Below are 25,919 nucleotides of genomic sequence, written 5' to 3'. Positions count from 1 at the left end.
GTGTATGATTTACATATACTTGTCCATAACTTTCTCTTTTAAGAGAAGGTGTTGATGTCTTTTCTAGGTGACTTTCTGCTGCGGTGATAAACACCATGACCAAAAGCAACTTTGGGAGGAAAGGGTTTAGTTCACCTATGCTTTAAGGTCGGAGGGGAGTCAGGGCAGGAACTCAAGCAGAAACCTCTGCTCACTGCCCCCTTTCTCTTTGGCTCAGGCTTAGCTAAATTTTGTGTGTGACTCAGGCCCTCCTGCCTACGATATCACCTAGAGTGGACTGGGCCCTCCTGCGTCAGTTATCAATCAAGATGATGCCTACAGATACTCTCACATGTCAGTCTGGCTGTCCCCTCTTCCTAGGTGACTTGAGATTGTGTCAAGTTGATAATAACACCACAACCCTGCCTTATCTCAAACAAACTCCGGCTTCCCTACACTCACTCTTTGTTTTCTAGCTCCATAAAACGACTTGTGAGGTCTTGGCCATCCCTGTGTGTCCCATGATTTTGGTTTTGGGGCTGTAAATATCCCTGAAAGACACATAAGGTCTAATGCTTGTTCGTGACCCCCTTCTCTGTGTATCTTCTAGAACTGGTAGCAATGGTTGAAGGATACCCAAAGCCTTATGACCTCCTTCCTGCTACTATTAGGTCAGTTTTATATCAAATATATTATACATACAGTATTATCATCACCTTGAAGAATGCAGCTTCTGGACTTTTCCTTTTCAAATGCATCCTGTCTTTCTGCTGTTCCTGGCTTCCCTCTCCACCACACAGAGAATGTAGTGAAGGATTGAGACAAAGCGATAGAGGCTGGTACCTGTGTGGGTAGGATGGCGTGAGTGTGCCCTGATGGTGCCCAGGACACTGCCTGAGGAGCTGTGGGTGTTCTGTCATGGAAACCAGAACTTATTCCGTGTCCTTAGAAAGGCTAGACACTGAGGCATGTGCGGGACAGAAGTCCTGCTCTCTACTGCCTTCCTTGTCCCCTCTCCCAAATGGAGAGTTCTACCGCTTCTCCTTAGGGTGCTCCCTACTTGTCTTCTCCCATGAGGATTCTGGAACCATCTTCCTCTAGTAGGGAGATAGAGAACGGCCCTTCCACTAGACAGTGTGACTCACACTACAAGAGAAGGATGTCAGGGGTCTACAGGAAAATGGAACTCAGTCTCTGGTCTGAGCAACAAGCAGGGAATAAGAGCCCCAAGAGATAAGGTCTTACTGTGTGTGTTTCAGGGTTTTACAAGAACTGTTGTCCCCATGGTGTCCCTGGAGAGGAAATCTTTACCTGAGAGAAACCTCAGGCAAGAAAAGAGACTACGGGATTATGCCAGCATCAGGAAGCATTTAATTTACTTTTATGTTAAAATTAAAAATAATTTGAGATAAAGCCTCATTTTGTTGCCCAGGCTTGCCTTGAACTACGGAGCTTACACAATCCTTCTGCCTCAGCCTCTGGAGTAGCTAGCTCACTCCGTCATGTCAAACTGGGTGGACGTTTCTTCAGAGAAGTGTGTGTGCACGTGTGTGTGTGTGTGTGTGTGTGTGTGTAGGAAAGCATCCAAGAAGTACTAAATACTTAATACTACAACAGTTGCATTAGACCCCCCAATCCTGGGCTGGGACCGTGACTGCAGATCGAGGATACAGACCTTCTGCCAGGCACTCCATTCTCGTCCAGAAGCCCCTGCTACGCACGCTCAGAAACGCACGCAACTGAGTCCCCTCACAAAAGCTTCTGTCCGTAGAGGTTGGATTATTTTCACAACTGCTTCATTACATTGCTGACTGATGTGCAGATAGCCGGGGCCAGATTCGGCAAAGCAGAGAAAGCCTTGTAATTTATGAAGTGCGCTCAGTGTGCTGGCTGCAGCATTCGACACGTGTTCCTGGCCACAACACAAAGAAAAGGGAGCTGGGAACATCTTGCCTGGGTGCTTCTGCTGGTCCAGACCTCATACCCAGGGCTGTTTCCCTGTTCTCAGTGTGATGAGGGAGGACTATGGCATGAGACCAAGGGTTTGGGCCAGGGATTCTGCATTCTGAAGACTTGGAAAAAAAGGGGGGGGGTGTGCAAATCACTTTCTGACGGAGACAGATCTGAGAACAGAGACTGAAGGAGGAATGGGGTGCAGGGGCTAAGCTAGCACCTCCACTACCCTCTGACCCCACACCCTTGTGTAGTCATTCAGTCTTTATCTGAATCCCACAGGCCTCCTCTGTGATGGTCTCAGGCTGCCTTCCTCGCTTGAACGGCTCTGGGTACAGGGAAATGTGTGCAAAAACACTTTTAAAAGCAAGATCGTGGAGTTGGGAATGGAACACAGTTAGGAGCGTGCTTTCCTAGCGTTCAGGAGGCCATGGAATCAACTCCCAGCATGAAATGGGTGATGGCGGTACATGCCTGTAGGTAGAGGCAATAGGGTCCGATGTTCAAAGTCGTCCTTGGATACATGTGGAGTTAAAAGTCAACCAGATTTAGAGATCCCGTCTAAAAAATGCCAGAAAGTTCCATAGGATGTAGTAAGAGCTGTGAGTGAGCTGTCTGTAAACAACCGAGGCTCAGTCTCAGAAACCGAGTGGGTTAGCGCCTCTGGAGTGGCCACTGGAGGGGTGGTGTGAGTCTGCTTTCTCCCATTTCCGGGCTGCTGTGGGCCAATACAGTGAAAATGGATTAACAAATGAAATATCAAAAAGCAGTGATAGGAGTTGGGGGTGTGTCTTAGCTCCTGTTCTCTTGCTGTGACAAGACACCATGATCAAGACAACTTGTTGACGAAAGAGTTTATTTGGGGCTACACTTCCAGAGTTTGAGTTCATGACCGTCGTGCATGGCAGTAGGCAGGCATGGTCCTGAGCAGTAGCTGAGAGCTCACATCCTTCTTGGTACGTAGGAGGCAGAGAGAAAGCTAACTAAGAGTAGTGTGGGTTTTTGAAACCTCAAAGCCCACTCCCAATGACACCCTCCTCCAACAAGGCCACACCTCCAAATTCTCCCAAATAGCGCCACCAACTGGGGGCTAGGTATTAAAAGGCTGAACCTGTGGGGGGCTTTTCTCATTCAAACCACCACAGGATATGAGTCAGTGCAAGACCCTGGGTTCATCTCCAGCACTCCAAACAATAAAACTGACCAACCAACCAACCAACCAACCAACCAACCAACCAACCAACCAACCAACCAAACAACAAACCAAACAAACAACCAAACAAACATGAAAATGAAAGAAAAGACACAGACATGTTTTCATCACTCACGAGAGACATGACATCATGACATTGCAGTCTGTTTCTGCAATTTCATTGTCACAGGTCAGCTCTGGTGCTGGCCTCATTCTGAGTGGCATTGTCCTCACCTAAAAACCATGCTTCCTCCTTTAAGGACCCTCCATGTCCCCTCTACCATTGTAAGTTCATGGACAGTGGTAAAAGGCTCCTCAAGTCTTTGATTGATTGTTTTGAATCTTTAAGACAGGCTTTCTTCTGTAGTGCAGGCCAGGCTGGAACTTAATAGGTGGCCCAGGCTCAGCCTTTTACTTTAGTAAAAAAATATTCCTAAACTTTTGCCTGGCATAGGCACTCCTTTAGGTTGGGATATTACCTAACTTTGCCACTAGTCTGCAGCAGAGCACAGCCCATGGCCCTGCTGCCTGTACTCCAGCCACTGCGGAGGCTCTTTGTAGGAACCTAGGGCAGAGCCAGGACCCTTCAGTCCCTCTGGTCCCCTAATGCTCAGGACGGGACACTGGCTAGCAGATATTTAGGTCTTGGAGGAGAGTGTAGCACGCTGTCTGGGAGACGGTGATTTATTCTTTGATGTACCTAGCAGCTGCATCTTTCAAACTGATACACGGTTCTGTGGGCACTAGGGAACATCCTGCCACGGTGAAGGATGCTCATGCTCCTGGTCCTTGGATTGGCTGAAAGACATAGAGAATTCTTTTAAAACTAGATCCAAGATACAAGGTTTCATGAAGGAATGAACTTCATTTTTGGGCACCAGAGATTTTTCTGGGCTCTCGTGCAAGTTAGGTGAGTACTTTATCAAGTTATAAATGTTTATAAGATAGAACAAACCCACCTCTGTCAAAAATGCTTCTTCTACTCACAATCTGTCACCTAGCCAGGCTCACAGGTCTGTGATGGACATATGTTCATGTTGGTTAACAAACAAGACTTCATTAAAAAAAAACCTTACAACATGAGACATCCCACAGGAAGTATCGTTCACACGTTAGTGGAAGTTAGCTGTTCAGATCACTGTCCTCCTAATCGACATGCGTTTGACCTCGGCTCCCCTGAGCTGTGAATACTGGTGGAGCAGGGCCATCTAGGGCAGGTGAGGCAAATGCGGGACAATGGATCCATATGGTGCTCACGTACGGTGAGGAATAAGGGGCATTTCCAGAGAAGGGTGATGAGAACTTCTTTCTGCCTCATAATTGTTCCTGGAACCGACTGAGGACAGTGTTCTCAGCTTGGGCAATGCTTATTGAACAATTGCAAGTTGGTAACCCATGTGGGGGACAGTTTCTGCCACAGTTTCTAAAGTCTTCTATGGGCTTCATAAGTCTTCTCTCAGTACCACTGTTATTCGTGAAGGACATGCTGGGCAGAGATGGGTGTCTTCACGCCAAACCGTGACTTGCTCAGTTATGGGCTGTTGACCTGACTTGCCCTCTTCTGGGCCAGTTCCCTCATTCCCTGTGCTTCTTCTTTATTTCTGTGGTTCTCAGTTGCCAGGGATTTTTTTTTAAGGCTTTGCAATTCTCAGGAAGTCAGGAAGTTTCCACACAGTGCCTGGGAATCCCTCCTCTCCTTTCAGGTCATGGGCTGCCTCCTTGCTGGCTCCATCGTATGGAAGGCTGAGACTGGTCTTGGTGGCTGCAGCTTGCCGGTTAGCCATGTGCTTTGACTAACAAGTCAGGGCAGAGATGAGCGTGTGCATAGCCAGTATGAACTCCGAGGAGGGCGGTCGTTAGCACTGTGTGGGGTTTGAGTGTTATGGACATTGAAGAGGGCTGGGCACATGGACCTATCTAGGAGAAGTGGGAGCAGAGAAATTCCGGACAGCCAGAATGCCCACCAGGGGACCTGGGAATCCCTCGTCAAGCCTACTTGCAAGTGGCAGGTAGAACATGTACCTCAGTGGTGAGACACCTGGTTATCTATCAGGGCAGTGTGTTCCTTCCCATAAAGGCTTGTTGCTCATCTCCACTAACCTACGTGTGTTGGCCATTCTTAGGGTAGCCACTAGGTGACAGACTTCGGACTGAAGTCGAGCCCGACAAAGCTCTGAGGATGAGGGCTGAGTCTTTGTTGTGAACCTTGGAAGGCTCTGAAGGGAGGTTTGCTGCCCCACCTTGCCCCTGTCAAACCGCTGCCTTCTCTGCTGGTCACCTAAGTCCCTTGTATTCTAAACACCGGGGTCCCAGGCTTAAGCACTACGAAGAACACAGTGGGCTGGCGTATTCCTATTTCTTTGGACCAATTCTGCCCCATTATTTAGATGATGTGGGACTCAGGGACACCTCCTGAGGCTGACAGATGTGGTGCTAAGTGGAGAATAGGATTCTCCCCATCTTCCAGTACATGTATGTGTGCATCCACAATTTCAACCTACGGTTCTGATGTGGAAATCCTTTGCACACACATATCCCAGGGTTTAGTTTCATCTGCAGATCTAGGGGCTCAAGCTTGCAGGGTAGCTCACCAGATCGCTGGAGTGAGAATCTTCTAGACCAGGTACCTCTCCTTACTAGCTGGGTAGCTCTGGAGCCCCACCTAGGACCAAGAGAGGGTAACAGGGGAGAGTATATGATCAAAGAACATTGGATCACATCTCAGGTGAGTTCGGGCCAGTGCGGGTATCCAAGGCGGCTTCTTGATTGAGGTGGCAGTGGGCCATGGTGGGGTTAGGGTGGGCTTGGCAGTGTTTCTTAAGCCCACTGAGCCAGCAGGCTGGTTTCTTTCTCCACCCACTTGTCCTTAGCAGACCTGGGATGTGTAGCCTGCTACAGAGTCACTTCCTCAGGGGGTGAGGAAGGAGGGATAGCACCTCTGTGGATAGCACGTCAGAGCATCAGGACTGGAAGAGGTGACCTTGGGAGGAAGGTCACCTCATGTGTCTTGGACATGCTTTGAGCCGGACTTTGATATGTCTCCTCTGCCTAGTCTTCAGTCTCTCCTCCAGGGCACTAAATTCTTATTAATTATAATCAAATACGAGATCCATTTTTAGCTATAAATATGATATCTACTTGTCAAAGAACATTTGGGGAAAAAATTAAAACTAGAAAAGAAAATAAGCCCAGAATGTCTTTATCTCACGCTCACTACCTGGGGACAGCCACCCTATTTCCTTCTAGCTTTGGTTAGCAATGAAATCTGTATTACATGCATGTGAAATTGGAACCATACGTGTGTGCAGTTTTCCTCCCCATTTTAAGCCTAGCGACGTAGGTAGGCATTGCTCGCCTCATTAAAGAGTTCTGTGAAGGACCCTCTAGCACCCTACAGCAAACCAGATCCTGGGGTCCCTTTAGAACTGCATCATTTGCCTGCCTCTGAACACTTGACTCTTTCCTTTCTCCCCCTTTCCGCTCACTGGTAAATAATTCTCCTTTGGTCTCCACCCGTAACTCCCACGTCCGCTGGAGCCATCTTTTGTGTGGCATGGCTGAGCCTGGGAGATGCACTCCTAGGGCTTCTGACATGGGTTTCTGAAGTCTTTGCAAATGTGTCCCAGGTTATATCACCCAGCAGGGCAGAAGCAGTGTGTCTCTGGTGACAGGGAGAAACAGTGTAGAGGGTGCCTGTGTCTGCCAACACCCAGCCTGGTGTTGACTCTTGCCCTAGCTCATTTGTTGCTGAGGTTGCCCTGGCTCGGTCCCTCTCTTCATGCTGGGCTCCTGGCAGGCTTGATCATGACACTTTTGTAATAGTGATAGCAGTCCCTATGGCTCTCGACACACTTGATTTCTTTTCCTGTAGGTCCGCCATGAAAACAAGTGTGTGGCCTTGGAGCGGTGCCCCTGCTTCCACCAGGGCCAAGAGTACGCCCCAGGAGATACGGTGAAGATCAGCTGCAATACCTGGTGAGCCTCTCGGGATGCCCTGGGGACCAGTCATCGAGGTGGCCTAAGGGTCTGTGGGACACAGGACTTGTGACACTTGTCCTCACACCCTTGAGAACCTGAGTGCTCTTGTCCTGACTCTGCCTCTGCTTCCCCGTCTGTCAAATGCCCCTTTCCATCCTTTGCTTGGCCACGCACCTGCTCCCTACAGACGGGCAGTTCTGTTCTCGGAACTTCTTCCACTGAGGCGTCCAGTGACCAGGGTGGGGGGTGGTGTTGAAAAGGTCCTCTCAATCCTCCCTCTTCCTTTCTTCTTTTTTATATATTTTTAATAGTCATACAAGGCAATGATTTTATTAAGTCATTTACATACATGCGTAGGGTATATTTTGCACACATGTTCTGTGTCACCGTCTCCTGTCCCTCTCTCTGTTCTTACTGTCCCTTCCTCTCCCACAAGTTGTCCCTCTTCTACTATTGCATCCTTTAAATAAATCTAGACCCTGCATACAAGAGAAAGCATGATAATTATCCGAGTCTGGCTTAATTTGCTTAACATGATGATCCAGGTTCCATTGTGCAAACGATCCATTTTGTTCTTTAAGGCCGAATTTCAAGGTCCGTCTCTTCCCCTATCCCTGTGCTGTCCATGAGTGTCCTGAGGGTGAGGAGGCAGTGGCGGTTTCCTTCTGCCTTCTTTGGTTACCCTTCCCTGGCTCCCCTACACTCACCCCAGCTTCTACTCTGGCTGTAGGCAATCTTAGGGGCCCATGTGGACAGAGGTCGGGGAGCCATGAGTGCCTGAGGTCTGAGCTCACCACCTCTGACGCATGAGTGGGCTTCCCTAGATCAGCTCTGGTTAAGGGCAGCGAGGGGTGGGACATGTGGCCAGCAAATTGGCATAGACATAAACACATAACCACACACACAAAACCGCTCCTGGCAGACTCACACACCCATTCAAATTTCCAGCCTCAGAATGTCCCTGCTTCTTCATCTTGAGATGGCTGTTGGTCTGTCTGTAAGACAGTGACCCTGTGGCTAATCTCAGGCACTCTACAGCTTTTAGGGTGAGGCCACGCTTTAGCGAGTCCATGGCAGGTGGCATAGAGAACTCCCACCTTCCCTTCAACTTCCTGGATCACCCTGGACACCTGCTTCACGCCATACCTGCTTCATCCTTGGAGCTAGAGAACAGCATGGCCTCCCTTTCCCCTGCAGATCCTCTGTGAGGCCTGTAAGGCCCAGGCTCCTTCCACAGGCTGCAAATGCTTAACTTCTTGAAGCTACCTTGGTGACTATCTGGCGTCTTCTTGTCCCCCACTGCCTCCTTGTTTCACGAGACCCGACTGAGCCCCTGGCACTCAGGTGCAAACCAGCAACATGGGATTGCTTTTCCTAGTGTCTGCCGGGACCGGAAGTGGAACTGCACGAACCATGTGTGTGACGCCACCTGCTCTGCCCTTGGCATGGCCCACTACATCACCTTTGATGGACTCAAGTACCTGTTCCCCGGGGAGTGCCAGTATGTCCTGGCGCAGGTGAGACCCAGAGCAAGGGGAGGAGGGACCGTCTGTATCTAACAGAGCAGGACATGCTGGCTGCAGTGTGGGAGTTACCTGATCAGATTCTGTCTGTAGGAAGAACTTTGGGGTTTGGTTTTTGTGAGAGTAATTTTCTAAGCCCCCAAAGGGTACCTGAAGGTCTATGGAGTTTGAGAACAGAATTTAATTTTCTGAGCTGGTTTGGTGTGAGGTAAGGTATAGATTAGAGAACGACAGCTCTTCAGTTTGGTGGACACCTACACCAGGATTCGTGGGGAGCTGATCCTGGCTGGATTTCACCCTCCCTGGCAGACCACTGTTGTGAAGTACCCCTGGGCAGAAGGCTTCCTTGCATTTTCCCTGGAGGACATGGCCTGACCTATGACCCTACTGAAACTTGCTACCATTTTCATCTCTATCCTGGTCAGTTTCACATAGTGAGGAGGGGAGGTTGGGGTCACGGTGCCATTCAGCCCAGTAGTAAGAATTTAGGACATCTTAACTAGTGAGTCCCTGACAGCCCGTGTGCCTCCTTATCCCCGCTTTGTGGGTTGCTGTGAGTTTTTCTTGTTGAAAAACTGGTTTATCAAGGAGGACAAAAGCTTTCCCCAGAGCTCAGCCCTGTGTACTCTGTGACACACTGAGCTGGTGCAGCTCCTGGGGTCTCTGTTCTCTGGGGGAGGTGGTGGCTTGGAGTGATCTGAAGGTAGGACTTCAAAGCCCGAGATGGGGCTGTAGGACATGTGTGTCAGGCATTATTGGTAAACATGGTCACCATGTGCAGAGCACGCTTGGAGGGGGTGGAACTTTCTGGGGCACCAGCCAGGCTGGCCTCACGTACCCCAGCTGGCCCAGGAAGATAGTGTGTTGGGGAGACAATGTGCACACACCCTGAAATGGCTCTTCTGATGCCTCTGGGTGTTTCCCCTAGAGCTTCCCCACAGACTCTTTGCCTGAGCATCAAAAGACAGGGTGGCACCAGTTTCAAGGGTCAGCCTGTCTAATGACTTCCAGAAGCAATGGATTTAGGGATGGCGTTACTCACTCCCTGGCACCCCTTGCCTGGCAAGCCTTGCAGAGCTACCCTGTTTTCAGAAATTCTTTTTCAGATCCTGTGTTGGCTTCCTCCCCCACTTTGATCCTCTTCCTTCTCCTGGGGCCTTTCCTGTGGGAGGCATTATAGGCTTAGCTTTCTCCCTCGGAAAGCCAGCTGTGGACAAAAGCAAGCCAACACCTGCAGCCTTCTTCTGCTTCTAACCTGTGTGACCAGGAACCAGCTCAAGCCATGTCACCCAGCCGTGCCAGGAAGTGGACTAATGCTCCCTTTCAGACACAGGGATGTGTTTTCTGTATCTGTGTGTGAGTATGTGTATGTATATGTGTGCATGTATGTGTATATGGGTACACATGACCGCATACATATTTTATACGTATGTATGCAGGTGTGCACCTGTGGATACATGTTTACTTATGTATATGTGTATGCATCTTTATTGTTGTATGCTTGTGTAGTTGCATGTATATACGTGTGTATATGTATATGTGTGTATGTGAGTGCATATATGTATGTGCAAGTTTGTATAAATATGCACAGGTATTTGTACATGCATGTGTGTACATATGTGTATTATATGGGTAGGTGTATGTTTATATATGTATTTGTATGTGGACATACATGCTGACTCCTCTAGCTCCCCTGTTCCACTTTGTGTTCATTATCATGTCACTGCACTGACCATGGGTACCGGGATCATCTGTGAGGCCTGAGGTTGGACACATGGGCGAGTTTACCTGTGAACACCGCTCCCTGTCCCCCATGTACACAGCACATCTGATGATATTCTGTGACATGTATTCAAAGACTCCCCCAGAGGTCATGATATCATCTTCTGGTCTGGGAGAAGGGCTAATCTTTCCCTCCTGGTGCCTTCTTCCTCCAGGATTACTGTGGCGATAACCCTGGAACCTTCCGGATCCTGGTGGGAAATGAGGGGTGCAGTTACCCTTCAGTGAAGTGCAAGAAGCGAGTCACTGTCCTGGTGGAGGGAGGGGAGATTGAACTGTTTGATGGAGAGGTAAGCGCCCGTTTCCCCCCTTCCCTTCTTGTCCCTCAGTTTATCAGGAGTGTTTACCCTGTGTTCACGGAGAAGTGTGCCGCTAGAATGGGCAGCCAGTGTGGAGAAGGAGGCCTAGCAACGTACGCAGGTCCTGACATGTTATCCTGTGAGCAGAGCAATGACAGACCAATACAGAGTGTGTGAGCCCATTGTGGTTCAAGTGTGGTCTGCGTGTGGGAAACGATGAGCAGTAATCTCTGCCTATATACAGGAAGAGGCCGCGCTGACTGGGGGAGGAGTTTCCCTTCCACATACAGTGGTCACTCTTCATGACAGAGGGACAAAACCCCTAGTGGATGCCTGAAGTCACAGATAGTATAGACCAGTGTGGTCTATTATATACATTGGTGATGTCTTAGGGTTTCTATTGCTGTGATGAAACACCATGGGAAAAAAGCAAGTTGGGGAGGAAAGGGTTTATTTGGCTTACACTTCCACATTCCTATTCATCATCAAAGGAATTCAGGACAGGAACTCAAACAGAACAGGAACCTGGAGGCAGGAACTGAGGCAGAGGCCATGGAGGGGAGCTGTTTGTTCCTCATGGCTTGCTCAGCCTGCTTTCTTCTAGAACCCAGGGCCACCAGCTCAAGGGTGGCACTGCCCATATTGGGCTGGGTTCTCCCTGACTAAGCACCAATTAAGAAAATGCTTTATAGCTGGATCTTATGGAGGCATTTTCTCAACTGAGGGTTGACTGAGATTTTTGTCCTGCCTGGTTTCTGTCCTCCCACCATGTCCCACAGCCATTTAGCCCCAAAGAAATCACACAAAGGTCTACCTTAGTTATAAACTGATTGGCCTATTAGCTCAGGTTTCTTATTAACTCATAACTTATATTAGCCCATTATTCTAGTATATGTTAGCCACATGGCTCAGTACCTTTTTCAGTGGAGCAGGTCACATCTTCCTTCTTCCATGTCTGGGCAGGACTGGAGAGGAATAGGCTTCCTCCTTCCCAGAAGTTTCCTGTTCTCATTGACCTGCTTCTACTTCCTGTATGGTTGTCCTGCCTATACTTCCTGCCTGGCTACTGGCCAATCAACATTTATTTAAAACATAATTGAGAGAATATAGACAATTGTCCCGCACCAGAGGGTTCCTCCTCTCAGATGACTTTAACTTGTGTCAAGCTGACATAAAACTATCTAGCACAGATGATAATGTTTGGATTATGAAGTAAAGAGAAAAAGGCACGAATGCTGACTAATAATAAAATAGAGCAATAATGCAATCTGTTGTGATGGAAGTTATTTGAAGCTTAATCACTGTTCTGGAATTTTCCATTCAATACTTTCGTAATCAACTGAAACTACAGAAAGCAAAACAAATGGTATGTGGGGACTACCGCGTGTGCATCCATCGAAGGGACATGCCAGGTATGGATGCCAGGGCCTGGGCCTGCTGAGCTGGCGCTCCCCTACCAAGCCACACCCTCATTTCCTCAGATGAATAGGTTTGACAAGGTGAAAAGAGAAGCAGAAGCTACAGATGCAGCCTCTGTATCCTGATAGCTTAAGAAGGGGTTAGGTGTAGGTCCCCAGGCTCCACCTCAGAGTCATACCTCGGTAGATCAGATGGAGCCCCAGAATCTACATTTGCACTGGTTGGTTGTCCCTGGGTCACAGATCTGATTCAGTTGGTTTGGATATGTGCAACCCTACAGACTCCTAAAGACTGGGTTCATTTGCTCCCGTGGCTCCTGCCTGCTTCCCGATGTTTTGTTAATGCCCACCCTTGACAGCTGGGGACTGGAAGTGCATTTTCTATAGACAGGAAAGAAAATTTGTCTAGTAAGTGTGCCGATTAGGAGCCGACATGGCCAACTCTATTTCAGAGTTCAGTTTCAGCCAGGGCAGACGATAGCAGTGAGCCTGCAGAGGTGATGGCAGATCTGCGGGGCGAGAATTTGCAGAGATGATGAGCCCCACGTGAGGCAGGCTCCTCGGGAGAGGAGCTCCGTGAAGACTGGCAGGTTCTTGGTCTCAGCCTCTGCATTGTGAACCCGACAATCCGCTGAGTGCTCTGCGGTGGCCCTTGAGGGTTTGTCAGTGGAGACAACTTGGGCAGGGAGAGAAGTTCAGGCCAGACTTCTGGAAGCTTCTGCCTGAAGCATGGAGCTTAACAGTCCCTGTCCTTCAGTCTTGGCTCTTGATGGTAGTCACCCCGGAGAACGGAGGGCGGTACGAGGAGTTGGGGGCTCAGTGTTATAGGTGGGTATATTTTTCACCCAGGTGACTGAAGATGTCTAAAATCATCACCACATTAGAAAACAAGCCAGGGACTGGTATAGTTGACAAGCAAGGGTCAGAGACCCTCCCTTCTCCCCTTCTCATGAGGTAATGGGAAATGGGCCAGTCTGCTCTCACTGCCATCTTGTTAGCATGGGAGGGTGTCTGGTCAGAGGGACACAGAAGCCCAGGTGTGGTGCCGGCCTCAGGGAGTTCTGAAAGTGGCTGGTGACCCACGCAGGTCTCGAGGGCCAGCGCTGGTGCCGGCTGGCAAGGCAGACAGACAAGCTATGAACAGAGAGGGGAGCCCTGGACTCCGACTTCTTTTACTTCCCTTCCGGGTTCCTTCTTTCTTCAGGTAAACGTGAAGAAGCCCCTAAAAGATGAGTCTCATTTCGAGGTGGTGGAGTCTGGCCGGTACATCATCCTGCTGCTGAGTCAAGGCCTCTCTGTGGTCTGGGACTGCCGCCTCAGTGTCTCCGTGGTCCTGAAGCACACACACCAGGTCAGCGGCCCTTCTTGCTCCATCTTGCCTGTGACTCATGTGGCTCACGTAGTTACCTGCTGCCCATCCCCATTGTATTGGAAGACAGTGTTCTCTGGTCCAGCCTCCTTACTCCCCACACAAAGAGAGCTAAGCAGCCACGGAGGCTGGCTGCACACAGGGAGGACAGAGGCATCTTTAACAGTGTCTCGATTGGCCCAGCAAGGAACAATTTTGTTTGCCCAGGGGAGGGAGAACAGGAGTAGTCAGGGTGACTTTTTTTTAGGTTTCTTAACCCAAAGAGGCAAATTAAGCACATATAATATTAAATCATTGCCATCCATTCTGGAATGTTATCTTATCAGCAAGCTCAGGCTAGCACACATGCTCACATGCATGTGTACGCGTATGCATGCATGTTCATATGTATGTCAGTGTATGTGTGGGCATTGCTGGAGGGCAGCCAGTGGGCAATCTCGGGCATCATTCTCCGGAGCCATCCACTTTGTGTTTTGAGGCAAAGTCTTGCACTGGGACCTGGGATTTCTCATCAGTCAGGCTGGGCTAGGGGACTAGTGAACTCTGGGGACTTGCTATCTCTGCCTCCCTAGTGCTGGGGTCACATGTGCACGCCACTATGACTGTCTCTTTTACGTGGGTACTGGGATTGAGCTCAGGTCCTCATGCCGGTACGGCAAGCATGTCACCATTTGACTTACCTCTTAGGATCCCAGGTTAGCTTTTTTGGGAGTACTTGGTTAGCCTGCTGAGGATCTCCTTACGATGGCATTTGTGTAGGTTTCCACACTTGGGGGCTTTGATGGTATTACTAAGTGGTGTGACGGTGACAAGGAGCTCTGTTTATTTTTGTTGAAAGTGGTGCCTGCAACATCGCTGACAGTAATGTCTGTGTCTAAATTGTTTATGTCAGTGAGGGCTGCACGAGGCAGCCCACTGCATTTCTAGAAAGGTCTAACAATCCTGACTATGTTTCTACTCAATGTATTGGCTGTTCCAAGTACTGCAGGTACAGCAGGGGCAAAAATCTTGTGTGTGTGTGTGTGTGTGTGTGAGAGAGAGAGAGAGAGAGAGAGAGAGAGAGAGAGAGAGAGAGAGAGAGAGAGAGAGAGACACGGAGGGAGGGAGGGAGGGAGGGAGGGAGAGAGAGAGAGAGAGAGAGAGAGAGAGAGAGAGAGAGAGAGAGAGAGAGAGAAAGAGAGAGATATCTCATGCTGCCATGACAAATCACTATGGACAAATGCAGTATCTTTAAACAGCACAAGTGTATTACATTTTAGCTCTGGAAGTCAGAAAGTTGGTAGTGTTGCACTCCTGTGGAGATTTCAAGGGACAAAGACACTTTCTTGATTCTGGAGTCTGGCTGCACTCCTTGGCTTGTGGCCCCACCTCCTGTATTCAGTGAGTTGCTATTCAGTAGTATCTTCAGGCCTTCCCACCCCTCCATGCTTCTGTTGGTCAAAATGCCTTGCACACTCTCCTCTTTCTGTCTCCTTGTTAGACTCCGTGGTTACATACAGCTCACCTCGATGTCTCAGGACAATTTCCTATCTCAAGATCTTAACCTAACGGTACCAAGTTCCTTTGTCCTGGGGATTTCCCCATGTTCTGGACACTCTAGGCTGAGTACTGTATGAAGGAAAGAGGTTTATTCAACTCTTACGGTTGTTGGAGGTTGAAAGTGTAGGACTGGGTGGTTCCATCTGTTTGGTCTGTGGCAGGCATTGGCCTGGCTATGGCAGTGGGGAATTAAGGAACAGTAGACAGGGAAGGAAAAATGGCTACATACAGAGGGGTCACATATGAGAGAGGGACTCAGAGGGATTCAAGGGCCTAGCCTGATAAATCTTATTTTAATTAAAATTCAGTCTATCTATCTATCTATCTATCTATCTATCTATCTATCTATCTATCTATCTATCTATCTATCTATCTATCTATCTATGGGTGTGGGCATGTATGTGCCATGGTATGTAGAGGGCAGAGGACAACTTAATTCCCTCTAGGCCTCCTGCGTGGGTTCCAGGGATCGAATTCAGATCACCATGCTTGGCAGCTGACGCCTCTGTATCTGCTGAGCTACTTTATCTCCATTTCTAGGAAGAAACAAGAACAAAGCTTGAATGGTGTGGGAACTGACTGGGGTCCTATGAGAATGACATCATCTGTTCTAAGGATGACGTCACCAGTGACCCAATTGCATCTAACTAGGTCCCACCTGCTGAAGGTTACACCACCTCTCAGTGTCACACTGGGGACCCAAACTTTCAGAGAATAAGCTTTTGGGGGAATCCAACTGCACACGGAAGCCATGTGAAAATTGTAGTCCCGAGTAGGGTAACACAGTCACAGTTCTCAGGTTCAGGACGGACATCTTTGGTGGAGCCAACAGTTTGCTTTCCATCACCACAGTGGAGATTGTGTTCTTATGGGGACATGACTTTAGACAGGTCTGCTGCAGAGCAGGGCTGTCCTATTTCCTCCTTACTTCCTTCTCTCACCCATGCACAGTGGTGCTTGCTCCTGTTTCAGCTTACAGTCTGACCAGGGAGACTGATGACTCACAGAGGGACCCCGGGGTCAAGCTGCCTGCTGCCCTTGACCATGAGGCTTGGGCACATCATCTCTCTCTGAGTCCTTGACTTTGAGATGGGTCAATGCGGAAGTTCAGGGAAAGGCTGCATGAGGACAAGACTTTGCTGATCTCCTTCTTTCTTCCCTGGGTCTCTCTCCCTGTCTGCTTCCTCCTCCTTCCTCTGTTTCCCCCTCTTCTTCCTCCTCTGATGATTTCTGACTCCTTGGTCACCTGGTACCTTCTTCCCCTGACCCAGAGAGTGTGCCAAGGTTTACAGTGTGTGTCCCCGCCCCTCACTCAGGATCAGGTTTGTGGCCTGTGCGGGAACTTTGATGGCATTCAGAACAATGACTTCACTAGCAGCAGCCTTCAGGTGGAGGAAGACCCTGTCGACTTCGGGAATTCCTGGAAAGTGAGCTCACAGTGTGCCGACGCGAGAAAGGTACATCTGGCAGCTCAGCAGATGGAGGGTTCCCCTATTCTCACGGCGGCTGTGGCGGCAGGAGCTGTAGACAGTGGCAGAGTTGGGCTTTTGGGCTGAGTCCCTCCAACAAGGCTGCCTGACGTTCGGCCTCTCTGGTACTCTCTCCTGTTCCAGCTGTCGCTAGATGTTTCCCCGGCCACCTGCCATAACAACATCATGAAGCAGACGATGGTGGACTCATCCTGTAGAATCCTTACCAGCGACATCTTCCAGGGCTGCAACAGGCTGGTGAGGCTTTGCGGGTGGAGGGAGGCAGAGTGGTCAAAAAGATTTGTGACTTCCTTGACTGTGAATGTCTAATGTGAATACTGCCTAGGCAGAGCCCTGAAATGATTCCTATTGAGAAACCATGGTAGCTTTCTTGGCTTCTAGCTGAGGGGGAACATGGGTAGTTTTTGAGGAAAGCAATGGCTGGCCAAGTACTTTTCCATACACCAGAAGACTCTTGGTCTGAAGTTAGTCCTCTTTGCATGTATCCTGCCAGAGCCAGGGAATTCCTTTCCTTGTCACCAGACCCAATCAGGACCCCCACAACCATCAACACACAAGACAAGCAGCAAACCACTGCTTCAGTCCCCAGTCCTCTTCTCATCCTAACTTTCCCTGGCCTTAACGCCAGAGATTTTGGGGGGTCCTTGAATTTTTGGCATCCTTTTATTCCTCGGCGTCAAATGAGAGTGATGAGTTCTCTGGAGTTAGATGGACTTCTTTCTTTGGGCATTTGTGTGTGACGCACATGCAAGCACAAATACAGGCACATTCACAGGCGTGCATGTGAGTATGTGTGATTATGTGCACACAGAAACACAGCCATGTGCACACACCTGTGCTATGCAGTACCATGAACATATGGAGGATGGGTTGAGTACATGTACCTCAGATCTTCAGCCTTCCAGAGATGTCCAGTCTGCCAGAGGTCTATGGTTTGCTAGTATCTGCATTGGAAGAAGGAAGGCAGGGGGAAGGACTTGGGGCTCATGGGATGATGAAATGTTCTGGGAGCAGCAATTCGTTGGCTGATGAACTCATCTCCTTCTTAACTACTTTAAAAAGCCAAGAGGGTATAGTAGCATGTTTTGGAGACAATTAAAGTGAAGTGGTCAATGTGATTGGTCATGCTTGTGGGCAGACACGCCTCCCTACAGGGAGACTTGGGATCAGGAACTAACAGAGCCCAGCCAGGCCCTATTGTCTAGCAGAGCTGCCCCATAGCTCCTCAGGGGAGCATCTTGTGTGTTCTGATTCATCACTACATTTTGTTTGCTGCATTGAGGCAAGGACAGAGAGTGACCAATCTGTGTGTTTGTGTAAAAACACTCCACACTCATGGTTACAGGGAAGGACAGGCAGCTAGGCAGGTAGGTGGGAGAGAGCAGAGGGAACCTTCTAGCAAATTCTGAGGGTATCTCAATATGCAGGAGTGGCTACCAGCCTTGCTTTTCTTAGTATTTCTTAGTGGAATCCAGATTAGAAACAAAGAAATTTTTGCCTCTTCATCCATTCATTCTCTAAGACCCACGTTCTACATTTCCTTGGTGCAGGAGCTCACCACCCCATCCCTAGCACCCTAACCATAAGCCAGAGTTCTCACCCCAGGTTCAGGTTGGGGCCATGTGAGGTTCTTTTTTGTAGGTGGACCCTGAGCCATACCTTGACGTCTGCATTTATGACACTTGTTCCTGTGAGTCCATTGGGGACTGCACCTGTTTCTGTGACACCATCGCTGCCTATGCCCACGTGTGTGCCCAACACGGCCAGGTGGTAGCCTGGAGGACGCCCACACTGTGCCGTGAGTTCCCAAGTCTCACAGTCTCAGATGCAACTTCCTATAAGTACCTAGGCTTGAAGGTCTGTGGGGAGAACGGGAGAGCACGCTTAGTGTGGAGAGGGCTGGCCCCAGTGCCCTGAGGCACAGGTGGAGCGGGATGAAGCGGCGGGGTGAGGAAGTTTATACTAAAGGAATAGTGGGGGCTGGAGAGATGGCTCAGTGGTTAAGAGCACTGGCTGCTCTTCCAGAGGTCATGAGTTCAATTCCCAGCAACCACATGGTGGCTCACAACCATCTGTAATGAGATCTGGCGCCCTCTTCTGGCATGCAGACATACATGGAGGCAGAATGTTGTATACATAATAAATAAATAAAATCTTTTAAAAAAGAAAATACTTTAAATCATAATATATATTTTAAAAAAATAAAAAACTAAAGGAATAATGGAAATATGGGAGTTAAGACGGGGATGAAGGCATCTCCGTAAGAGTGAGGGGGACACAGATGCTGAAGAAGGTTAATATGATGACAAGAGTAAGGAATTCACAGTCAGACTGAGTAGGGTCGTGGAGTCAAGATGGCTATGTGGAGACTTCTGGAGAAACCCTGGAGGAAGAGACACTGTTGTGTTGCCGAGGGTCACCTGGAGCTTCCAGGGTCACCTGGAGCTTCCAGGGTCACCATCTCTTTCTCTGCCTCCACAGCCCAGACCTGCGAAGAGAGGAACCTTCGGGAAAATGGCTACGAGTGCGAGTGGCGCTATAACAGCTGTGCGCCTGCCTGCCCAGTCACCTGTCAGCACCCCGAGCCTCTGGTTTGCCCTGTGCAGTGTGTGGAGGGGTGCCATGCTCACTGCCCTTCAGGTGAGGCCTCTCCTTGGCTCGAGCAAGATGGAGGAACGGGCTCTTAGGTGTATTCCTTTTGCTTCAGCTTGGCCTCCTCTGTCCAGGGGTATCTCCTGCCGCCCCATCACTGGACCTCAAGCAAGTCTGATTGCCTGGATCTCTGTATCAAAGCCAGGCCGGCTCTGAGTTTTGCCACGTTAGGGTTGTCTCACCTGCCCTTTGTGCTCTTTCACTTAGCTTCACCCCATTCCTCCTGAAAATCCCTTTCATTTGTGGGTTTATCACATAGAACAGTCAATTCTTTCTTCCCTCCCTCTCTTCCTCCCTCCCTCCTTCCTTCCCTGTAAAGTCTTTCTGTATAGCTCAGGCTGGCTTCAAACTTACTATCCTTTTGCTTCAGCCTCCTGGGTTAAAGAGAGCAACACTTTCCAGCAGACCTTGCTGCAGTGGCAGCAACATCCTGGTCAATGCAGTGACGGCTAGTAGGTGTGAGGAAAAGGCCTCTTTATTTCGCTGAATTATGATTCATTTATATAGAAGTAGCCTCATGGCATGTCGCGTTAGACAGACTAGCTCTAAAGTTATTGAGTTCACTCTTGAGAGGAGCCAGCTGAGCCCAGACACTCCCCAACTGTTTAGAGATAAGATTTCATTTGTCTTAGGGCTTGGGAAGGGAAGAGATGTGTAGGAAGCCCCATCCCAGCTTCCCAGAGGGGCAGACAAGGCGCCAAAGAAGAAGGATGCTTCCTGTGTGGTGAGGTGACCGCCTGGGAGCTTAGAGAGTGGGTTTCTGGGACAGGTTCCTTCAGTGGCAGGTGAACCTACCTGATTGATATGAGAGGTGGGCTCCTAACGTGGTGTGTTGTGCAGGGAGAATCCTGGATGAACTTCTGCAGACCTGTGTGGACCCCCAAGACTGCCCTGTGTGTGAGGTGGCTGGTCGACGTTTGGCCCCTGGAAAGAAAATTACCTTGAACCCTGATGACCCTGCACACTGTCAGAATTGGTAAAGCAGAGTTCTTGATTGGCTGTTCCCCATGCTGGCTCTCAGAACCTGGGCCCTGGAAAACACCTTGGGGCACCATGGACTGAGGCTGAGTTTAATTAGCTCATCCATGCACCCATGCACCTGTGTATCCATCCATCCACTCATTCACCCATCCATCCATCCATTCATCTATCCATTCATCCATCCATCCATCCATCCACCTATCCATCCATCCATCCATCCATCCATCCATCCATCCATCCTCCTATCCATCCATCCATCCATCCATCCATCCATCCATCCATCCATCCATCTATCCACCCACCCACCTACCCATCCACCCACCCATCCACCCATCCACTCACCCACCCACTTATCCATTCATCCATCCATCTATCCACCCATCGACCAATTCATCCATCCATCCATCCTCCCACTCACCCACCACCCATCCATCAACCCACTCACCAATCATCCATCCATCCACCCACCCATCCATCAACCCATTCATCCACTCACCCACTCACCCATCCATCCCTTTACTGTGCTGTTGAGTTTTGTTTCTGGAACCTGATTCTCTTTCTTTAAGAGATTCCCCCTGCCCCCCAGTATTTGTTAAAGACTTTTTGTTTTGTTTGTGGAAAATACACATTTTGGGGGATGGAATATAATATCCTAACACACGTATGCAGCATGTATGACCAAGCAATGGCAGTTAGTATTTCTACTTCACTATATAAGTGGCCATCACATCCAATCTGAGGAGATTTGTGAATGTAGGAAGGAAAAGAGAGATAGGGTCCTTGGTCCTAAGTGTAACACAAGCATCTTAGGGCTGTGGTCCAGGCCGCAGGACGTGGCTTTTCAGAGCTGAGAGGGAAGACAGTCACTGCTACCTTGGGCTCTTGCTGGAACAAACTCTGGGAACCTGGCTTTGGGGAGGAGAGGAGTCCTGAGGCGGATTCCTGGGTTTTCTGAAGTCCTGCCCTTAGGTCGGGAACATTTATTAAAACGCTCACACAGTCAGCACCACTCCCTGACACCAATCAAGAATAATGGGAGCCTCAACTTGAGAACCTTAAGTCACTGGGGAGGGGCTGTGGCCACAGCTGCCATAGCCAGATCCTGCCGCCACCATCTGCACAAACAAGAGCAAGCACTGCCCAGGGTGAATTTTCTAGCAAGCACAGGAAACCAGAAAGTATGTCACTCATGCACCGTTAACCAAGGATGGAGGCAATAAATCGCAGGATTAGGAGGAGGTAGGAACTGACTTCCCGGTAAGATCCCACCCAACTTCATTGTGCTGAAACAGACCTGAGGAGTAAGGAAAGGGTGTTCACTGCAAGCTTACTTAGGGTGTCCAGCTCGAAGGGCACGGAAGCTCCAGGCGCCTCATGTCTCTTCCGCTGGCCTGCAGAGAGGGGCAGCTGTTACTGCCCACCATGTGCGCAAGTTTCAAGGTTGGGGACATTGGCTGGCAGTGAGACCATGGGACCTGCTCAGGGTTTAGGTCACCTTCTCAGATTTATTGTAAAGACTGAAGACCAAGGGTACAGAATGGAGGAGACCCCATCCTGTGGGGATCCCCACCACAGCACATCTTCATTTTCTCTGTGGGCTGGCCTGTTCCTTTACTTTCTAGAACACGGCAAAAGGCTACAGTGATTAGAAAAGGCTGGAAGGTTGTCTGGTACTCTAGAAATCCGTGGACTAGGTGATGAGTCAACACAAACTGTGGGTATCCTGGGGCGGGGCTGAGGGCTAGGCAGTTCTTGGTAGACACTCTGTGTTCAGCATCTGCCTGTGGGCCAGAAGGGATGGTGGTGCTACTGTGCTTCCCGGAGCCACCACACCTAGCCCTCCCACGGTCTTTTCTTCTGCTGGATGAAAGAAACGGCGGGGTTTTAAACTTTCATTCATCTTTCTAAAATCTTTTTACTCTAGTTTTTTTTTCTTTTCCTTAAGGCCCGACATAATTAAACACGCATCAACATCCATACAGCTTAAATTCCAATAACATCTATAATGGTTTCTAATGTAAGCCATTTATCTCCAGTGGAACATTTACAAGTTCCGGCATGTGCCAACATTTTAGAAAGATATTTGCCCTTGGAGACACTTATAAGAAGGTTTGGATTATAATTAAATATTAATATGGTTGGAGACATAGATTGGAAAGAAGTCAACATTAAATGGCTGTGGGGGGCTTAGAACAACAAAGACTGTTTTTCAGTTTCTAAGATGGATTAAAGCTTTAGGAAGGCTCTGCTTTCTCCCCTCTCTCATGCGTGTGCATGCATGCGTGTGTGTGTGTGTGTGTGTGTGTGTGTGTGTGTGTGTGTGTGTGCGCGCGCATGCACGCATGCTTGTGTGTTGAAGACACACCTGGGAACAAATGTCAAAAGTGACATCTCATTAGGGTGAAAGGCCCTCAGTGGGAGCAGAGGGGAGGTCCTATAGTGGACCCGTGAGATGGTCCTACCTGCCCACTGGTTCTTCCTGAATTATTTTGGTTTCTTTCCCTTCTGCCACAGCCATTGTGATGGTGTCAACCTTACCTGTGAAGCTTGCCGGGAGCCTGGAGGCCTGGTGGTACCCCCAACAGACACCCCGGTCAGTTCTACCACCCCATATGTTGAGGACACCCCTGAGCCACCTCTGCACAGCTTCTACTGCAGCAAGCTCCTAGATCTTGTCTTCCTGCTGGATGGCTCCTCCAGGCTGTCCGAGGCTGAGTTTGAAGTACTCAAGACTTTCGTGGTGGGCACGATGGAGAGGCTGCACATCTCCCAGAGGCGCATCCGTGTGGCGGTGGTTGAATACCACGATGGATCCCATGCCTACATCGACCTCACAGCCCGCAAGCGGCCCTCAGAGCTTCGGCGCATTGCCAGCCAGGTGAAGTATGCAGGTAGCCAGGTGGCCTCCACCAGCGAGGTTTTGAAGTACACAATGTTCCAGATCTTTGGCAAAATTGATCGCCCCGAAGCCTCCCGCATCGCTCTGCTTCTAACGGCTAGCCAGGAGCCACCACGACTAGCCAGGAATTTGGTCCGCTATGTCCAGGGCCTGAAGAAGAAGAAGGTCATTGTGATCCCAGTGGGCATTGGGCCACATGCCAGTCTCAAGCAGATCCGCCTCATTGAGAAGCAGGCCCCCGAAAACAAGGCCTTTCTGCTCAGTGGGGTGGATGAACTGGAGCAGAGAAGGGATGAAATAATCAACTACCTCTGTGACCTTGCCCCTGAGGCCCAAGCCCCTACTCAGCCACCCCAGGTAGCACAAATCACTACGGGTCCAGGGATCCTTGGGATTTCATCACCTGGACCTAAGCGGAAGTCCATGGTTCTGGATGTGGTCTTTGTCCTGGAGGGGTCAGATGAAATTGGTGAAGCCAACTTCAATAAGAGCAAGGAGTTCCTGGAGGAGGTGATACAGCGCATGGATGTGGGCCAGGAGGGCATCCACATCTCGGTGCTGCAGTATTCATACAAGGTGACTGTGGAATACACCTTCAACGAGGCCCAGACCAAGGACGATGTGCTGCGGCACGTGCGGGAGATCCGTTACCACGGTGGCAACAGGACCAACACAGCGCAGGCCCTACAGTACCTTTCTGAGCACAGCTTCTCTCCCAGCCAGGGGGACCGGAAGCAGGCACCTAATCTCGTCTACATGGTCACAGGGAACCCTGCCTCAGATGAGATCAAGAGGATGCCTGGAGACATCCAGGTGGTACCCATTGGGGTGGGTCCCCATGCCAACCCACAGGAACTGGAGAGAATTGGCTGGCCCCACGCTCCCATCTTCATCCGAGACTTTGAGACACTTCCCCGAGAGGCTCCTGACCTGGTCCTGCAGAGGTGCTGCTCCAGGGAGGGGCTGCAGCTGCCCACCCTCTCCCCCACTCCTGGTACGCTGGTAGCCTGTGTGTGATGGCCTTGGCACTGTGTGCCTCTGATGATGCCGGAAGCCCTGGGTTCTAATGCTAACTTCCTAGCTCACAGCCCTGCCTCACCCTGCCTGTGTTTCTCCTTTTCTTCCAGGCAGAGAGTTGAACTGTTATTCCTTGGGTGAGAAGGATCTTTTCTTATTGCCCAGGCTTGTAAATTCAGTGGTAGTAGGGGCCCATTGATAAAATTTAAATAATACAGGGAATGCATAAAAAATTATAAGTCTTAATCTACCCCCGCACCCAGTCCAGACTCACTTTCTGCCTGGCAAGTAACTTCTGCTAGTTTTGGTGATGGTTACTTCTCTTTAGGGTCACATTGATGCCTGGAATTATTCCAAGTATCTTATGTTCTTGGAGGCAAAGCTGCGGGCCCTGGGGGGCGGTCAGAAAAGAGGTATAGATTAAACAGACAGATCCAGACCCAGAGTCCAGAACTGCCACTCAGTGGCTGACAATTTTGGGCTTGCCATTCTCCCTGTCTATGAACTGCGGATAGTAGCAACTATTTGTGAAATGCTTGACGCAAAACGTGCTGCTGTTGCTGTTGCTGTTTTTTTTTCTTTGTTTTGAGTCAGGGTCTCACTAAGTGACCCTGACTGATTTGGAACTCTCCATGTAGACCAGGTATGACTCAAACTCACAGAGATCCTCCTGCCTCTGCCTCTGCCTCTGAGGGCTGGGATTAAACTGTTGCCTTCTTAATTTATATCAGTGTCAAATTTATATCAGTATCTAGTTTGATTGTTTCTATGCTGAGACTAAAGATTGAACCTAGGGCTTGGTCTGAGCTGGGCAAGTGCCCTATCCTGGAGCCACCTAGCTCTCTCTTCCTTTCCCTTTTGAGACAGAATCTTACAAAGCTGCCCAGACTGACCTGAAGCTCATGCTGCCCCAAGCAGGCCTTACAAGCTGCAGCACTCCTGAGGAGCTAGGATGACAAGCTGGTGTCACTACAGCAGAAGAACCAGCTGCTTTTACTGTCTCTCCATCCCTGCACTCAGTCCTGGTTTTTGTTTTATTTAGTTAATATTGCTTTAATTTTTCCTGCTAATAAGAGAAGTAACTGTGTTAACTGTGTTGTTTGCCTTGGCATTAGCATACGTTCTGTCTGTGAGTTTTCTCATGACACAGCTTCCTTCTCTGCCATGTACAGAAGCCATATTTCCATGACCCCTTCAAAGGTCACAAGCCTCTTTCCCCGTTACACACTATACTGTGTCTTTCCCCTTATTTATCCAGGTTTAGACCCAATAACAAGAAGTCCATTTCCTTATTAATTGCTTTAGTTATTGTTTAGTTAATTCTCACAATCATGGGTCTTACAATGGCATTTTCATATATAGAGATTTCTGACTCCCTTGCTCCCCACACAGCCCCACTTACGTTTCCTGCTTTTGAGAGTGCAGCCCCTTCCTTCCGTTTGCAGGCATGGCCGGCCTGTGGGTGGGACTGGGATCTTTTCAATGTCTCTCAATCTACAGAACTCAGATTCAGGAACTGCCTCCTCTGCCCCTCTAACTGTCCCAGTCCCATGCTGTGACCTCGATGGTAAATGCCCCCCTACTTGGTGTTGCCATGTGCTCACTGCTGCCCTGAGGAGCCACTGGCTGTGCTGGTGGCTGATGGCTGCTCTTCTGTTGGCACCGTGTACTCATCTTCTTGTTCTTCTTGGCAGACTGCAGCCAACCCCTGGATGTGGTCCTCCTCCTGGATGGCTCCTCCGGTTTGCCAGAGTCTTACTTTGATACCATGAAGAGTTTTGCCAAGGCTTTCATTTCAAAGGCCAACATTGGTGAGTGATGCCCCTGAGGCTGCAGGTAGGAGCTGCT

The 25,919-nt window shown here is 49.5% G+C and overlaps 1 protein-coding gene across 1 annotated transcript in view; it reads left to right on the top strand.

The window, feature by feature from the left end:
• Positions 1-25,919, top strand: part of Vwf (von Willebrand factor) — a 144,913-nt gene that overhangs the window by 73,551 nt on the left and 45,443 nt on the right. Inside the window, exons 19-29 of the mRNA XM_075982709.1 lie at positions 6,996-7,099; positions 8,481-8,619; positions 10,563-10,697; positions 13,329-13,475; positions 16,349-16,489; positions 16,646-16,759; positions 18,164-18,320; positions 19,004-19,162; positions 20,015-20,150; positions 22,670-24,048; positions 25,766-25,882. Of these exons, the coding sequence (XP_075838824.1) occupies positions 6,996-7,099; positions 8,481-8,619; positions 10,563-10,697; positions 13,329-13,475; positions 16,349-16,489; positions 16,646-16,759; positions 18,164-18,320; positions 19,004-19,162; positions 20,015-20,150; positions 22,670-24,048; positions 25,766-25,882 (2,728 nt within the window). The remainder of the gene's footprint in view (positions 1-6,995; positions 7,100-8,480; positions 8,620-10,562; positions 10,698-13,328; positions 13,476-16,348; positions 16,490-16,645; positions 16,760-18,163; positions 18,321-19,003; positions 19,163-20,014; positions 20,151-22,669; positions 24,049-25,765; positions 25,883-25,919) is intronic.

Source organism: Microtus pennsylvanicus, chromosome 8 (assembly GCF_037038515.1).
Source record: "Microtus pennsylvanicus isolate mMicPen1 chromosome 8, mMicPen1.hap1, whole genome shotgun sequence".
Lineage (NCBI taxonomy): Eukaryota > Metazoa > Chordata > Mammalia > Rodentia > Cricetidae > Microtus > Microtus pennsylvanicus.
The sequence above is the reverse complement of the archived record's forward strand: the minus strand, read 5'-3'. Positions and strand labels throughout refer to the sequence as shown.